The sequence below is a fragment of the Adelges cooleyi genome, unplaced genomic scaffold (assembly GCF_023614345.1).
Source record: "Adelges cooleyi isolate 19-005CV unplaced genomic scaffold, UGA_ACOO_1.1 ACOO_flye_CR_arks_rails_tigmint_CR_PRNA_5, whole genome shotgun sequence".
Lineage (NCBI taxonomy): Eukaryota > Metazoa > Arthropoda > Insecta > Hemiptera > Adelgidae > Adelges > Adelges cooleyi.
Window position 1 is genome coordinate 76,782 of NW_026096188.1, and position 19,121 is coordinate 95,902.

General features: G+C 35.0%; 2 protein-coding genes across 18 annotated transcripts in view; both read right to left on the reverse strand.

Annotated features, from left to right (window-relative positions):
- The window catches only part of LOC126842282 (zinc finger protein 501-like), a 123,318-nt gene that overhangs the window by 75,098 nt on the left and 29,099 nt on the right, over positions 1 to 19,121 (reverse strand). The gene's annotated exons all lie outside the window — the stretch shown is intronic.
- Positions 1 to 19,121, reverse strand: part of LOC126842287 (zinc finger protein 888-like) — a 71,274-nt gene that overhangs the window by 17,474 nt on the left and 34,679 nt on the right. Inside the window, exons 4-6 of the mRNA XM_050579208.1 lie at positions 11,381 to 11,504; positions 10,646 to 10,825; positions 10,221 to 10,257 (exon numbers count right to left, since the gene is read on the reverse strand). Coding sequence (XP_050435165.1) covers positions 10,221 to 10,257; positions 10,646 to 10,825; positions 11,381 to 11,504 — 341 coding nt within the window. The remainder of the gene's footprint in view (positions 1 to 10,220; positions 10,258 to 10,645; positions 10,826 to 11,380; positions 11,505 to 19,121) is intronic.

Genomic DNA, 19,121 nt, shown 5'->3' on the forward strand with positions numbered 1-19,121 from the left:
TTACCCGCTCGAATGAGTCCTGTTCCAAATTCGTCCAGTGCCACTTGACCCCTTTGGCTAACAGGTTCGTTAGCGGTGTTGTGAGTTCTGTGTATCGGTTTACAAACTGGCTGTACCATCCGCAAACTCCCAGAAAACGCTGAAGCTCCTTCAGTCGTTTTGGTGTGGGAAAGCGGCTAATGATATCCAATTTTCCGATTTCCGTGTCGATTCCTTGACCATCGATCATATGTCCAAGGAAGTTTATATTTCGCGTTCCAAATTTGCACTTTTTTGGTTGGCACGTTAGTCCAAATTTGGCTAGGCGCTCTAGTACCTTGTGTAAGTGGTAGAGATGATCCTTGTTGGTTTTTGAGAAGACCACAATATCATCCAAGTACACTCGTACAAACTGTCCCACATAACCTCGGAATACTTCATCCACTAGGCGACAGAATGTGGCTGGAGAGTTGCGCAGTCCGAACGGCATAACCCGAAATTGATAAAGACCGTTATCAGTACGAAATGCGGTAAGTGGACGCGCTTCTGGACTCAAGCTCACTTGCCAATAACCGGACTTTAGGTCCAATGTGCTAAACACTTCGGCTCCTCCCATTGTCCGGATCAATTCGTGCAAGTTTGGCATAGGGTATGCGTCGGGCTCGGTTTGGAGGTTTAAGCGCCTGTAATCCACGCAAAACCGATGTGTACCGTCCTTCTTAGTTGCTAGTACTACAGGGGCGGCCCACGGCGATATGCTTGGTTCTACAAAGCCCTGTTCCTCCATTTCCTTGACCGTGTCGTTGATCTTTGCCCTCTTGTCCTTGGTGTATGGGTACGGGTTTAGTGCTACGGGTTTTGGGTCGTTTAAACGTATCTCGTGCTCTACTATCCGTGTCCGACCAACTTGTCCACTGAATACTGTAGGGTACTGTGTTAACACATTCCTTAGTTGTTCACCCATATAGCCTACCGGCAGTTCCACCTCTGTCAGGTCTACCGGCTTAAGCGTATTTTCTTCTGTCTTCTGGGGCCGTCGCCAACTGATAGTCTTCCTCTGGTCGTTGCCCAGATGAATAGTACCAGCGCTGTAGTCCCATGAAGCACCTTGTTCCACTAGAAAGTCGTGGCCCAGCAACACGTCCGTTGTGAGCTGATCTAACACTGCCGCCATGATTTTAACTTCCAGTCCCGATATTTTTGCATGAAGCTCACAGTAGCCGTTCACGTTGATGACTCTTCCGTCAGCCATACGGGCTACTACTTCCGGTCCTGATATCGGATTCCCATATTTTTCGGCAACCCATTTCCGTACATAAGTCCGTCCAGCTTGAGAGTCCAGTAGTGCCACCACTTCGCCCGACGGGAACTCCAATTCCACTGCCGGTGTTGGCATTACACTCCTGTCGGTCTGGTTACGCTCTTCCTCTTGAACCGGTCCGTCGATCACCATCAAGTTCTTGAGTTTTTCGCTCGGCTCGCTTACTTCAGCGTCGCCGGTTAACTCCTCTGTTTGGTGTCGTTGAGCATCAAGAGTAGCGTTGACATGTGTGGCAAATTGTTGTCGTAATTCATATAAAGAATCGGTTTCTGAATCGCGTCGGGTTCGTGGTATAACCACTTCCGTCGGTATGTCCGTTTTGTTCATATTAAGTAGGTCTAGTAGGGGGGTATTTACCATTTTTTCGGGTTTGCGCGCCAGCTTTTCGCCCTCTTTTACAGAGTCGCGTGTAAGGGACGCCCCAAAAAGTGGTTTTACCGGTACCTCCGAAGATTCGGGTTTTTCCCGGGTATTTCCCTGCCTACTGGGTTTTTCCCTATCAATTTTTTGACCGGAGTGGGTTTCCCTCACCCGGTCTTCTGCGCGTTTCCCGACGGCTTTGTCGGTTTTCCACAGTCCCTACTGAAATGTGGGCCACCACAGCGCCAGCATTCAATCGGTTTTTTCCGTGGGTCATTGCGCGCGGTCGACTCCGGAGCCGTATGTTTCACGTACGGGGGTTTTTCCGGTTCGCGACTCACCTCGATTTTTGTCGCTAACGCCCTTAGCTCTAAAAATGACTGCGGTGCGCTTACACGAACGAGAGCCTGATACTCAGCGCGCATTAAGTCGGATACCGTTTCAACTGCCTCTAATTCGGATAAGCCACAATCGCGGCGCCGAAACAGTTGAAATTTTTCTAACACAAAATCGCGCAAAGACTGAGTCGGGTTTTGTTTCCTGTTGAGATTAATTGTAGTGGAACACAAAAGAAATAACAAACAAACACTTTGAGTAATAATAGAGTTAATATTATAGACACAAGTTAAACCAATAATAACAATACAATATAGATATATGTATAAGTCAGTAGTAACAAGCACATTAACAAAATAGTAGCTGTGGAACGAGTGTGTCCCCTTGTCCATATACAAAGGTATTTATATCATAAATCTAGGTTAAATCAATTCATACAAAATACTTTCTAAGATTTCACATACAATAGTGTCTTCCTCGACATACTAAACTAATCACATTAAAACTATCTTAGAATATTAATTACATTTCAACACTCTCCCTTAATTAATATTTTCCTTAATTAACTATTGTCCCAACACACTTGAAACCAGTTGTGGATATTCATAGCTGATCTGATCATCTCGAATCGTTCCTTTGGCAATGGTTTGGTGAAGATATCTGCCAACTGATCCTTTGTCTCCTTGTATTGAAGTTGAAACACTCCATCTTCATACTTCTCACGAATGAAGTGATGTCTGACATCAATATGTTTAGTTCGTTTGTGAAACTCTGCATTCTTAACTAAACGAATAGCACTTTGATTATCTATATATAATATTGGTTGAATACATTCATTATTAGTGATTTCCTGTAATAAACGTTTAAACCAAATGATCCCTTTTACTGATTCTGCCGCAGAAATGTATTCAGCCTCACATGAACTTAAACTTACTGTTGATTGCCTTTGAGATTGCCATGCTATTGTAGAAGAACCTAGCATAAAAAGGTTGCCTGACGTTGACCTTCTTGTCTGGACATCTCCAGCAAAATCTGCATCTGTATAGACACTAAAATCTGAGTTATTTTCAGTTTTATAGTACAATCCAAAATCAATCGTTTTGTTTATGTAACGAATAATTCGTTTTACCATAATCCAGTGAGCTACCGTTGGATTGGATAAATATCTACTCACGTAGCTGACAGCATAACTCAAGTCCGGTCTGGTTACTTGTGATAAGAATAATAAACATCCGACCGCTTGTCGATATGGCACATCCTTACCAATTGGTTTTGATTCTGTTTCTAATGCCGTTGCCCTGTCGAATGGAATCGCCAACTCTTTTGCGTCTTGCATATTAAAACGTCTAACTATGTTAAAAGCATAATTTGATTGATGAATTATTAACGATCCATCGTTCAATTTTCTTATTTGTATCCCAAGAAAATAATCTAAATCATTACTTTTGACCTCAAATTCTTGTTGTAAAGTTGATAATAAAGATTGAATTTTAGATGAACTATTTGACATAACTAATCCGTCATCTACATATATACCCAATATTATCTTATCATTACCGTCATGATTTATAAATACACAAGGGTCTGCTGTGCTTTGTGTTAGATTAAAGCGCAATAAAAATTCTGTAAATTTTTGATTCCAACATCGTGAACTTTGTTTCAATCCATAAAGACTCTTGTTTAATTTACATACTCGGCCTGATTTATCATCATACCCCACTGGTTGAGACATGTAAATTAGTTCCTCAAGAACCCCATTCAAAAATGCTGTCTTTATGTCAAATTGTTTTAATTTCAATTTTTCTTTGGCTGCAACTGCTAAAAGTGCCCTAATAGACTCAAAACGAACTACAGGTGAGAATGTCTCATTATAATCTATACCGTATTGCTGTCTCGATCCATTTATTACTAGCCTAGCTTTATAACGTTCAACATCTCCGTTGCTCGCATATTTAACTTTGTATACCCAAGAATTATTTAAAATATTTTTGTCTGTCGGTCTGTCTACTAACTGCCAAGTATTATTCACAGCTAGTGAATTTAACTCGTCATTCATGGCTTCTGTCCATTCATGACTGTTTTCACCATTGATCGCATCATAATAATTTATTGGTTCCATACCTTTCGCTGTACATGCGGCGTATCTGTCAGGTTTTCGTAGTTGACCCCGGTCACGTAAGTCGTAACGTGGTTCTTCACGTTCTGACTCGTCCGCTACTGGTCGTTGTGAAGTATCGTGTTGAATATCTAAATCACTTTCATATAATGATACATCAACAGTATTGTGACATTCGTTTTTAAATATGACATCCCTAGAATCAATTATAATTCGTTTTTGTTCTAAATATACACGATATCCTTTCTTGTCAATTGAGTACCCTACGAAAATACCTGATTCACTTCTAGGATCCAATTTTTGACGTTTCTCTTTGGGAATATGTGTGTACACTTTTGTCCCAAATACTCTCAGATGTTTTATATCTGGCATTTTATTATAAAATAATTCATATGGACACTTACCTTCCACAGAACTTTTACCAGTTAGATTTATCGTGTATACTGCCGTATTAACTGCTTTAGCCCAAAATGATAAATCCATTTTATTAGCATGAATCATTGTTCTCGCAGAATCCATAATTGTTCTGTTTTCTCTCTCGATTTTTCCATTTTGAGGAGAAGAGTAAATTTGAGTCTTCCGATGTTGTATCCCAAATGTCTGAAATATTCTAGTTACATCATCATTTAAAAATTCAGTACCATTATCTGTCTGAATCGCCTTTATCTTAAAACCTGAACCTGTTTTAAAACTTTTTATAAATAACTTAAGTTTATTTTTCACTTCACTTTTATGTTTCAAAAAATATACCGTACGAAATCTACAGTAATCGTCTTTACATAGTAGAAAATACCTTGACCCGCCTTTCGATTTCTTTTGGATCGGCCCGCACAGGTCTGCATAAATTAAATCACCTATATTTTGTGAAATATTTGTCCTGGTTTTAAATGACTTTCTCGATTGTTTGCCAATTATACAGTCATCGCATTGAAAAGTGTCGTCTTTGTCTGGTACCTGTATATTATGTTTTAACAAACACGTTCTTACATACCCGATATTTTGATGAGCTAATCTTTTATGCCAAACACGTATTGAATCAGCCATTACTGCTGTTGCATTCGCTTCAATATTTTTAATTGAATCATTTGTATTGCCCGTCAATGTCACGTCTGTAGAAACCTGCAATACTTTTATTTTTAAATGATATAAACCGTTGTTGCGTTTACCTTCGCAAACAACTTTGTTATTCTTCAAGAAAACGCACATTTTACTGTCAGACTTCATTATTAATCCCTTATCTAGTGCTGCACCACAACTAAATAAATTAAACTTTAAGTCTTTTACATACAACACATTTGATAAATAATTTTTGTACGTTTTGTTTTTAACTTGACAAGATATATTAATTCTCCCAGAACCTTTTGCCAACAAAACTGATCCATCCCCGATTGTTACTTTTGCTGGTGAATCAAATTGTTTGTACTCACAAAACCATTCCATATGTCCTGTCATATGGTCAGTTGCTCCACTGTCGAGAAACCATTGATCCTCTTCTTTTTCCGTGAATAATAATTCACTATAGAAGGCTTGCCCTGTTGAACTTGAATTTGAAGAATCGGATTTCGCACCCTCTTGATCCTTTTTGTACTTTCTGCAGTCCCTTTTAAAATGACCTGGTTTTTGACAATAAAAACAGGGACCTACCTTTTTAGTACCAGTATTTTGTTTACTGAATTTTTGTTCAACTGACTTCTCACCACTCGGCTTCTTAGAAAATTTCTTTTGAAACTTTCTGGCAGTCAAAGCATTATTTTCTTCTGCTTCAACCCCTGAACTAACCTGTTGCATTCTGGATTCTTCTATAAGTAACCTAGATGTTAGAACATTTAGATTTTTACTCGCCTCAGGAACACTATCCCAAGCGCTGTAAAAATGTTTGTAAGTCGATGGTAGAGTCATTAAAATTTTGGTTATTAACATCCCTTCCGAGATATTTTCTCCTAGTGAGTTGAGTTGGTTCCGTAAATTTTGAAGTTTACTTATGTGGGTCGATATATCATCAGAGGAACTTTTACTGTAACTAAAAAATTTATTTTGTAGTAAATGTACACTTGCCTCTGTTTTTTGCTCGTAGACACTCAGCAACTTATTCCACATTTCATTGGCGGTTTGACAATTAATTAAACATTGTAACGGTCCATCATCCACTGACGTTACAATTATCTTTTGGCATTTTCCGTCTGCCCTTCGCCATGCAGATATTTCATTAGCACACCTCGCCCGTGCTTGTTCTTCTGTTTCAGTGGATGTTTTGACTAACCTTGGTTTTGGTATTTCTCCGCTAAGTATTCCTTCCAGGTCAAAACTGTTCACAATGACCCTTATTTGGAATTTCCATAACAGCCATCCTTCTGCACTGGACAACTTAGTAATCTTGACCGAATCTTCCATGACGTCGATCGAACTGCACAATTGTCTGTACCAAGAAATATTACCTTTAGTCAGTAAGTATGTATTGGTCAGTATTCGATGTTTGACTTTTGAGTATCGTGGTCTGGGCCCATAACCTGTTGAGATTAATTGTAGTGGAACACAAAAGAAATAACAAACAAACACTTTGAGTAATAATAGAGTTAATATTATAGACACAAGTTAAACCAATAATAACAATACAATATAGATATATGTATAAGTCAGTAGTAACAAGCACATTAACAAAATAGTAGCTGTGGAACGAGTGTGTCCCCTTGTCCATATACAAAGGTATTTATATCATAAATCTAGGTTAAATCAATTCATACAAAATACTTTCTAAGATTTCACATACAATAGTGTCTTCCTCGACATACTAAACTAATCACATTAAAACTATCTTAGAATATTAATTACATTTCAACATTTCCAACTTAACAGTTCTGTGCGGATTTGTTTCCTTATCCCGTGGCCGTCGAATTGTTCCAAAAACTCGGTTTTAAATTCGGGCCATGAGGGGTCTAGAGCGCGCAGTGTTCCCCACCAAGTGCCTGCGCTGCCTTTTAACTGTGGGGTTAACACTTTTACCCATTTTTCGTTGGGCACATCAGCTTCGACGAGTACGCTAGCGGCGGCGCTCAAAAACCGTTTGGGGTCCTCAACTTTCTTTCCGCTAAACTCGGGTAAAGAATTTCGGACAACATCTATTTTATATTGCGGTAATAAAAACGAATTTTGATGAGCCGTGCTATTTAGCCCGTGCTTATTAAAAATTATTCCCTCTCCAAAAGTTACATTCGGTTGACCACTCGGACGCCCATAGTTATTTTTTACCATTCCACTTATGTTGTGTTGTGGTTCTTGATAAAAAAAATTATTCGAGCTCTGTCCGGTGGTTCCGTTTATAAAATTAATCGGGTTGGGGAATAAAATTTCATTATATTCGGTTCCTAAACCAACACTTTTATTTATAACCGGTTCAAAATTTGAGGAGGCAGTAGGCGGGTCTATTCCGTTTTTTGAACAAGACGGGTACATAGACGAGTGGCTGACTGTCTCCTGATTTATTCCGTCATTTTGGTGTGGTTTAGGGTAAGACAAAGATTGCGCGTGTTTAGACAACGTTATATTTTCCGTCGGTTGGTCCGTTTCCGTTGCAAACGGTTTTAGGAGTCCATAGTCGGCTAAAATATTTTCTAATCGACCTATTCTCCCAATTAACAAATTAAATTGTTTTAGTCGGTTTTGAATAATGTCGATGTCCGTGTCTAAACCTACTACGCGGTCGGATATCGTGTCAAAACCGTTTTCCAGTGTGCCTAGACGGTTTTCCATTTCGGGGCCGTCTAACAGACGTCGAGTTTCCTTGACGTTGTCACTTATACCGTTTTGGTTTTTACCGTCATCATTGGCGTCACTAATGGACTGGTTTTTGACACTATCCAACTTAAATATTACATTGGCGGGCTCAACTTTCTCTACGTTCAACAAGTGGCTTTCCAACATGATTAGCAAGTCGGCTTTAGTCCCTTGCGTCTGTAGATTCCGTTTCCGCGCTTCATTTTTTAATTCATCGATATTAAGCTCCATTAAATATTTGTTTGCCATTTCGGGTTTATATCCAAATTAAAGCACAACAAATAAAAAAAACAAAATTTATATGTATATATAATATTTATATATTGAGCGCTATCGTACCGAGAATTAACTAACGGGGGATTTTTTTTTTCAACACAAAAAAAAAAATAAAAAATAGTAATGCTACTATACTGCGATATATTAATGCGTACACCCGTTCACTGCGCCGCTTAAAATTATTTATTTAATTTTTTTTTCACTTAAAAAAAAATTTTTGGTCGTGGAAAAAAACAATTGTACTAAATAAAATGTTGTACTTACGGTTTTTTTTTCTCAAGATTTGTAAAACTACCAACTGCGCCAATTGTCGTGGCCGTAGACGTTCGGAGTAATTAAACCCTTAGTAATAATTAAAATAACAACACTTGTGTACGTTAGTCACCGTTTATTCAATTACGCTATAGTATCACACGACAATAATAATACTATTGATGCACGGCGGTCCGGTGACGGCCGTATTTATGTTACCGGCGGCGGTCAACATTGCTGATAAGCTGCGCCGGGGTTTTGCTTAATGGGCAATTAGGGAAGCACGGCCCGGCCGGGTATTGTCATCGCGGTCCGGGTAATAGTCCAGGCCGCGGTGATGGCAATACCCGACCGTGTCAAGGTTAGGTTTACTGTCATTCAAACTTAATAATTCTTCGAATTAAAAAAACGAAAAACTTATTCTAAAAAATATGAATGAAACTAACATAATATAATCATAATTGACGAAGAAATAATACATTTTATTTTGAATTTTAAACATGGTCCGCATAATTCAACGCATGAAAATAAGCAAATATTTTAAATTAAAAATCAATTTTAAAATACAAATTAACATATATTATAAACGATTTTTCTTAAAAACCATCAGTAACTAAAAAAGACTACTAACATTTTATAATAAAAATTACGAATAGTAACAATATTTTTTAACATATTGCATGTGTAGATTATGAAAGTTAAAAAAAAATATATAAGAAAACTAATTAAAGTATATTAAATCTGAATTAAATCGTAAGTAAAAAAAATTGCAAAATAATAACATATTTATTTTGAAAAACTATTTTAAAACTGCCAAATAGCCACGTAAGGTTTAGGAATCTATGAGCCGTGTGCTTTTGCTTGATGCCTTTTGAGAGTATATTGGCGACCATACGATTTGTCACAGGCTGAGCATTTGTATCGTACCCCACCAATATGTATGCGTTCATGAATTATGAGATAGGACTTTTGACTGAATGTTTTTTCACAGACATCGCATTTAAACGGTTTCTCGCCGGTATGTACACGTGCATGGTTCTTGAGATCAGATTGTTGAATGAATGTTTTTTCGCAGACATCGCATTTAAACGGTTTCTTGCCGGAATGTATACTTGCATGTTTTTTGAGATGAATTTGTTGACTGAATGTTTTTTCACAGACATCGCACTTAAAAGGTCTCTCGCCGGTATGTATCCGTGTATGTTTCTTTAGTTCAGATTGTTGAATGAAGGTTTTTTTACAGATATCGCATTTAAACGGGTTTTCACCAGTATGTGTGCGTTTATGAATTTTTAGGTGTTGTTGTGTACCAAATGTTTTTTCACAGACATCGCATTTAAACGGTTTCTCGCCGGTATGAATACGTGCATGTCTCTTGAGAGCAGATTGATGACTGAATGTTTTTGCACAGACATCGCACTTAAAAGGTTTCTCGGCGGTGTGTATGCGTTCATGAGTTTTGAGGTGAGATATCTGACCAAATTTTTTTTCACAAATATTGCATTTAAAGGGCTTCTCGCCGGTATGAATACGTGCATGTCTCTTGAGAGCAGATTGATGACTGAATGTTTTTTCACAGACATCGCATTTAAACGGTTTCTCGCCGGTATGAATACGTGCATGTCTCTTGAGAGCAGATTGATGACTGAATGTTTTTTCACAGACATCGCACTTAAAAGGTTTCTCGGCGGTGTGTATGCGTTCATGAGTTTTGAGGTGAGATATCTGACCAAATTTTTTTTCACAAATATTGCATTTAAAGGGCTTCTCGCCGGTATGTATCCTTTTATGAATTTTGATGTAAGATAGGTCGCAATTGGACTGTGTTTTACACGAAAAATGAATACTGCAACACGTTTGAAACAAAACAAATTAATTTAAGAAAAATATATTTTGATGTTATACAGCAAGTTTTAATATTAAATATACAACGCATCCTTTTTAAGAATTAATTTGATTAATTTTAGATGACATACAAAAGTCTTCTTAACTCAATTTTTATTTGATCGAGTTGCCTAAACTTATCCTACATAATACAATGTAACGTTCACATTTATTAGAATATGGACAATAAACATCCGAGTGCCATAACAAGTGGTTACTAATATAAGTTTCATAATAGCGAAGTGCTAACATCGATACCAATGGTGGGTTTATGGAGGATGATAACATAAGTACAAAAGTTTTAAAGTTTTATTTAAGAAAAAAAAAAATGGTAATAAAAATAACCTTACTCATAATTATTGTCGACTTCATTCTTAACCATACACTCTTCTGTTGTAGAAATTTCATTGTTTAAGAACTGCATATCTAACGGTTTAGTTTGAACGACTTCAAACGATTTTTCCAACAACTCTTCTTCTGTTTCATCATTTTCAGGTTTAATTTTCAATATATTAAACCGCTTCAAAACTCTATAATTGACATTAAACATTAGTTGTATTTCTGTGCTATATATGCATAGAGGATTAGTAGGACAACTAAATTCACAATTTTAATTATTTTATTTAGTAACAAATATATAACAAAAATTTCTATTTAACATAAATGAAATTTTTGATAGTAAAAAAACATGAATTTTAATATATAGTTTTTGTAATAAAAAATGACACTTATTCGCATTTTTTATTAACTTAATAAAAGAATGAAAAATTATTGTAAAAATGTTTTCTATATATTTACATAAATAACTCGGTAAGTATCGTACAAAACGTACGCTAACATAATGTGGTGCTGCAGACAACATACCCCCAAATTAAATGTTAACAATTTTTTTTTAAAAATATTTTTATGGATTTTTATATTGATAAGAGGTAGATGAAGTTTTAAAACAATCAATCTATTATTAAATGAACAAGTGGTTCCTAATATAAGTTTAGTCTTAGCGAAACGCTTATATTGATACCATCAGGCACAAAATTTAATAGTTTTGTTCAAGATAAAAAAAAAGGTAATAAATATCGCCTTACTCATAAGTATCATCGAATTCATTCTTAACCAAATAATCCTCTACTATAGATATTTCATTGTTTTTGAACAGCACATCAAACGGTTTTGGTTCAACAGAGTATTCTTCTGCATCGTCATTTTCAGGTTTAATATTCAACATATTTTACCGTTTCAAAACTCTGTAATTGACATTGAACTTTAGTTGTTTTTCTGTACCACTTATGCAAAGAGGTTTAAATAGGACTACTAAATTGGAGTTTTATCTATTTTATTAAGTAACAAATAAAGTAATAATAATGATATAGTAAAGAATAATTTACTTTACATTACTTAAAAAAATAAAAACCACTGAGTTTTCAGTAGTATATTTTGTTCTTTTAAACATTTAAAACTTAATTTTAATTTACTCGAATAAGATAAATAACACAAAGCAACAAACATGACTTATAGGTAAAAAGCTAACACAATAAAGATTAAAGCTAGACGATTGGCCATTTTGCCGACTAGATTACTTTAAAATTATGTTGATCCTATATCACTCTACTCAACTCCGGATAAATAAGTAACAAGCAACCAAATAAAAATTATGATTCTTTTTATTCAGAAGCAGTGTTTTAAGTCCGCGGGAGACAGTAAACACGGCAATAATGTATATAAATTAGAAATACAAAACAATAGGTACTCACACAACTTAGAACCGTAAACCGCCTTCCAGAGCTGCTATTAAAAACTTCTAATAAATTATTGACATGCAAGACAAAACACAATTGTAACGAAATAACGAAACACGACGCAATACTAAGGGTATTTATCGCAGAATTCGACCAAGTTATTATGATTGAAATCTAGAGATGTTCACGAATCGGACCCGTGGCACTAATACTGCAAACAAATTGGCAGTTTTATTTATTTAAATATAACAGCTTGTATATTTACCTAACGTGTACAGCACAAAGTTATTAACAAATCAGGGACAAGATTACAAATTATTAACGAACAAGATTCGACACAAGTAATTAACAGAATGTCTGCTTGTAAAAAAGACGCCGAGCGTGTAGACGATGTCGTGCGAGATTATCGATTGGCGGACCGAAGATGGCAGCTGGCTAGCAGCTGGGCCGGCGTCTTAACGCTACACCCGGCGCAGTAGGTGGTACGGTAGGTAGTGGTACCAACCGACACTGCGGTAGAGTAGGTGGTGATACTAACTGACGACGCACAAATGATATGGACAGATAGTGTGTGTTTGTGTGATAACAAGTGATTGCTACAGATGGACGTACTTTGTAGCGTGGAGGTAAACGGTCTTGCAATTTAGGAGGCAAAGAAATAAAATTCCCAACTCTTGTATCAAAGATTATTAAAAGAAATAACACAATAAAACCTTTTTTTTTCAAATGCTTCTATATTTTACGATTTAAAACACTAAACAATTATACTAAATTTCTAAAAGTGTTTAACCATTAGACTGTATTAGTCTTAGTGAAATATACCTTCATCGACATCCTATAAAATTAATAAATGAGTTTACCTTAGGCTTTATCCCCCATGGACACACTTTTCGCTAATTGTGTTAGAATACTTAGGCCCCCCACCAAGGGCGGATACAGAAGTCCTAAACAGGGGGGGCAATATATATATATATATATATATATATATATATATATATATATATATATATATATATATATATATATATATATATATGTATTGCGATATACGCCTGTATATCTTGGTGGAAGTTAGTATTTAAGTAGAAAATAAAACACAACAATAATATGTTTAACACAATACTATTAAATATAAAAACACACACAGTATAGAGAATAATATATATACAACGTACGTTTCAATTATAACAGCAGCCGTAATAGAATGGTAAATCCAACACCTTAATACTATGTCTTATATACTATACAATCTAGGTTACAGACGTAATTGGTCCTTGTATAAACAACTTAAATATTACTCATGATTTCATCAGTGTACACTTATAATACCATATAAGGTTATATAATATTTATTACTTATCCATGACCCAAATAAACAATATTAATTATATTCAATACACCCCCTTAATTAATATTCCCTTAAATTAACTTATTCTACTGTGATATCTTCTGTATTCCGATGCTTGATCGAATCATCCCAAATCTGTCCTTTGGAAGTGCTTTTGTGAAGATATCTGCCAACATTTCTTCTGTGTTTATGTATTGAACTTCGAATTGACCTTCTTCATATTTTTCACGAATGAAATGATATCGTACATCGATGTGCTTGGTTTTTCGATGAAACTCCGGATTTTTAACTAAACGAATGGTACTTTGATTATCAATGAATAATGTAGGTTTATCATACATATTATTATTAGTGAGTTCTCGTAAGAAACTTTTAAACCAAATTAGTCCTTTTGTAATGTCCGACGCTGCAATGAACTCCGCTTCCGTACTGCTAAGAGAGACCGTTGCTTGACGTTGAGCTTGCCAAGATATTGTAGATGAACCCAACATGAATAGATGTCCCGAAGTTGATCTCCTTGTTTCTAAATCTCCAGCATAATCAGAATCTGTAAATATTCTTAAATCTAAATTATTATCAGATTTATACACCAATCCATAATCAATTGTATGTTTAACGTAACGTATAATGCGTTTGACCATCAACCAATGAGCATTAGTTGGTTTTGTCAAAAATCGTGATGCAAAATTAACTGCAAATGCCAAATCTGGTCTTGTTAATTGTGACAGGAATAATAAACTTCCCACTGCTTCTCGATACGGTACTTGATCTTCTTTTAGTACTATCGAATCCGTGTGAACATCCAATGTCGTTGATTTATCAATGGGTAATGAGATATCCTTTGCATCTAACATGTTAAATCGTTTAATAATATTTCTAGAATAATTAGTTTGATTAATAAATAATGATCCATCATCTAATTTCTTAACTCCCATTCCTAGAAAATATTCTAAATTACCATGTTTAACTTCAAATTCTTTTTCTAATTTGGACAACAACACCCGTATTTTTGTCTTATTGTCCGACGCAATAAGACCATCATCAACAAAAATAGCTAAAATCAATTTTTCATTATTATCATGATTAGTGAAAACACACGAATCATATTTACTTTGATTTAAATTGAATTGCAAAAGGAAATTCTTAAACCGTGTATTCCAACACCGTGGAGATTGTTTTAATCCATATAACGACTTACGTAATTTGCAGACCCGTCCTGAATTGTCGTCATATCCGATCGGTTGTTCCATATACAGTTCGTCTTCCAACATACCATATAGAAATGCTGTACGAATGTCAAATTGGCATAATTCCAATTTCTGAGCCGCACTAATGGCTAAAATTGTTCTAATAGATTCAAATCTAACTACAGGTGAAAATGTTTCGTTATAATTTATCCCATGTATCTGTCGAGACCCGTTAACAACTAATCGAGCCTTAAATCGATCAACCTGCCCGTTACCATTGTACTTGATTTTGTAAACCCATGAATTATTTAATACTTGCTTTCCTTCTGGAATTGGCACCAACGTCCAGGTGTCATTAGTATGCAATGAATTTATCTCGTCGTCCATGGCTAAAATCCAATCATTTTTATTCTGACAGCTCACAGCTTCTTTATAGTTAATCGGTTCTGTAATACACGACGTAATACATGCATATCTGGCCGGTTTACGCAATTGACCTCGATCGCGAAGATTGTAACTTGGTAGTTCTGTTGGCGTGACTTCGAGTTGTTTTTCTGGTTGTACCTCTACCGCCTGAGGTGTTTCCTCGTCGACATTATAATCTTGACTTACATTTTCGCTAAATGTTAATTCATTAGTATTTATTTCTTTTTAAACACAACATCTCTATAATCTCTTATAGTTTTAGTTTTTGGACAATAAGCCCTATATCCACGTTTATCTAAAGAATACCCGACAAAAATACACAATTTACTTTTAGCGTCCCATTTTCGTCTCTTAGCCTTTGGAATATGAACATACATTTCTGTTCCAAATACCCTTAAATGCCTTATATCTGGTTCTTTGTTAAAATAAAGCTCATATGGACTTTTACCTTCAACAGTACTCTTACCAGTAAGATTGAGTACATACACTGATGTATTAACTGCTTCTGCCCAAAATGATAAGTCCATCTTCTTTGAATGAAGTAATGTTCGTGCTGCTTCCACAATAGTTCTCATTTCACGTTCCGCCCCAGAATTTTGCTCTGGTGTGTACGCTATTGTTTTTTCATGTCGAATGCCATATTTCTGCAAAATACTTGTTACTTCTTTAGAAACAAACTCTAAACCATTATCACTTCTAAAAGCTTTTACTTTATTCCCAGAATCATTTTTAACAGATCTTATAAATAACTCTAATTTATTTTGGACCTCATTTTTATTTTTCAAGTAAAAGACCGTCCGATAATGTGTGTAATCATCCTTGAACAATACAAAATATTGGGACCCGCCCAGAGAAATTTTTTCAAACGGTCCGCATAAATCTGCATAAATTAACTCTCCGGTTTTACCCGATGTAGTCGAACGACTCTTAAATGGCTTTCTCGTTTGCTTCCCAATAACACAATTATCGCAAAAAAACTGGTTCCAATCACCGCTTACATTTATATTATGTTTTAGCAAACAAGATTTTACGTACTGTTTACATTGATGCCCTAGTCGTTCATGCCAAAGTTGAATGGAATCCGCGATTGCCGCATTCACTTCCATTTGTCCGTTACCTTGCTCGGTCAATGTCATGTCGTCGGCTATTTGTTGTACAATCTCAATGTTCATATTGTATAACCCGTTTTTGCGTTCACCAGTGCAAACGACCTTATTGTTTTTCAAAAAAATACACTTTTTACTATCTGATTCCATTTTTAAACCTTTATCTAATGCTTTGCCCGTACTAAATAAATTATACTTTAAATTTGGTACATATAACACATTAGACAAATAATTTGTATTCATGTTATTTCCCACATAACATATTATGTTAATATTTCCCGAACCTTCTGCCTGTAAATTTGTACCATCGCCAATCATTATTTCCACTGGCGACCTGAATTTTTTATAGTTCACAAACCACTCTCTGTTGCTTGTCATGTGTTCAGTAGCTCCTGAATCCAAATACCATTGATTCTCTTTGCGATCAGTAACCAAAGATTCACTATAGAACGCTTGACCTGTTAAACTTGTACTTGGCGAATCTGATTTCGCCTCACCCTGATCCTTCTGGTACTTTTGATACTTCTTGCAGTCTTTCTTGAGATGACCTAGTTTCTTGCACCAAAAACAGGGACCTATCTTTTTAGTATTATTATTACTAAAATTACGTTCATTACCAACATTACCACCATTCTTCTTAAAAAATTTCTTTTGAAATCTTTTGACAGTCAAAGCATTGGATTCCTCTGCTTCAACTTCTGAACCTCCTTGAGACATTCTCGATTCTTCTATTAACAACCGAGATGTAAGTTCATTTAAATTTTTACTTGCTTGAGGTACACTGTCCCATGCACTGTAAAAATGTTTATAAGATGGCGGTAAAGTCATAAGAATTTTAGTTAGCAACATATTGTCAGAGATTTTCTCTCCCGATAGAGCGAGTTGGTTTTGAAGATTCTGTAGTTTGCTGATATGCGTCGAAATGTCATCTGTAGGCTCTTTTACATAACTGAAAAATTTATTTTGTAATAAATGTATACCTGCTTCAGATTTTTGCTCGTAGATACTTAATAATTTGTTCCACATATCATATGCTGTACTACAATTTAGCAAATATTGTAACGGTCCATTTTCCAATGACGTGACGATTAATCTTTGACATTTACTATCAGCCCTTGACCACGCTATTCGTTCTAACTGAAACCTTTTCTTGGCATCCTCTTCTTTCTCGGAGGTTGCTATTGTATATACTGGCTTTTTATAATCTCCTGTAATTATACCGCTTACCTCAAATGAATTAATTATTACCTTCATTTGAAACTTCCAAAGTGTCCAGCCTTCCGAGTTACTCAGCTTTGTAATCTTCAGTGACTCGTCCATAGTTAAAAGATAACGTACTTAAAAATAGTACTTACTGAACAATTGGAATAAGTGAATTTTAACTACATAAAATACTTAGCCTTCTGATACTCCACTGTTGTGCCTGAGACTATGTGTCTGGGCCAATAACCTATTGCGATATACGCCTGTATATCTTGGTGGAAGTTAGTATTTAAGTAGAAAATAAAACACAACAATAATATGTTTAACACAATACTATTAAATATAAAAACACACACAGTATAGAGAATAATATATATACAACGTACGTTTCAATTATAACAGCAGCCGTAATAGAATGGTAAATCCAACACCTTAATACTATGTCTTATATACTATACAATCTAGGTTACAGACGTAATTGGTCCTTGTATAAACAACTTAAATATTACTCATGATTTCATCAGTGTACACTTATAATACCATATAAGGTTATATAATATTTATTACTTATCCATGACCCAAATAAACAATATTAATTATATTCAATAATATGAATAAAATAAATTAATAGGAATAGCTAGGCATAGGAATTGTCTTATTATATGTCGTCATGAAAATAAGATATGTACAGAAATCAGCCATACTGATGAATGTGATGGGTTTTATTGTTTTAGAAGACACCTACCTTTTTAATTTGTATTTTCTTAAAGTATGATGTCTTGAAAATATTATCTGAAAATTTTATGTTAATCAAAGGAATAGATAACTCGATGTAAGTAATTAAATAATTTATTTTTGTATACATGAATCGAGTATAAAACTTTTCAAATAAGTTTTTTCTCGAAACTATTTCTTCAAAGACGGTGACCACTGTAATTCAAAAACTACTTCACAGATTGAATGAAATTTATATAGCTTATTAAAAGCATAAAAAACTAGTGCCTGATCAAAGGTTTTTTTTTATAAAAAATTATATTTTTTATAAACAATATGTTGTAATACTATACATACATATAGTATCAGAGTGCGAGTAGTGATGATAATCAAGTATTCAACACAAATAAAGTTATTACAATAATAGATATATTATACATAGAATATATACAACACAGTGAAACAATAGTTCTATTCAGTTTATACATATTACAATAGTAATATGTATAGACTGAATAGAAATACTGAGCCCCGAGCCCTTAGACCAAATACTATTTATATTAACCCACAAGGTTGCACGCGTCTACAGACACACGTGTGCTTACAAAAACAACTTTGTTTTTCTATAACATTTCCTGGTTAACAACTACGTATTTTTATTATACAGATAAACAACATATTTATATATTGTGAAATACTTCTTGATATATAGAATATTAATTATTATTCCAACACACCCCCTTAATTAATATTTTCTTAACACTATATTGATCTTCTGTGATCCTCTTCACGCCTATGATTGACCGTAACTTTTCAAGTCTGTCCTTGGCTAATGGCTTCGTGAAGATGTCAGCTAGTTGGTTTTCTGTTTCTTTGTACTGCAGTTCAAATACACCTTCTTCAAACTTCTCCCGAATGAAATGATAACGAACATCAATATGTTTTGACCTCTTGTGAAAAACTGCATTCCTAATCAAACGAATTGTACTTTGATTATCTATATACAAAATAGGTTTATACAATCCCTTTTCATTAGTTAATTCAGTTAACAATCTTTTAAACCAAATTAAACTTCTTATCGATTCGCAGCTGGCGACGAACTCAGA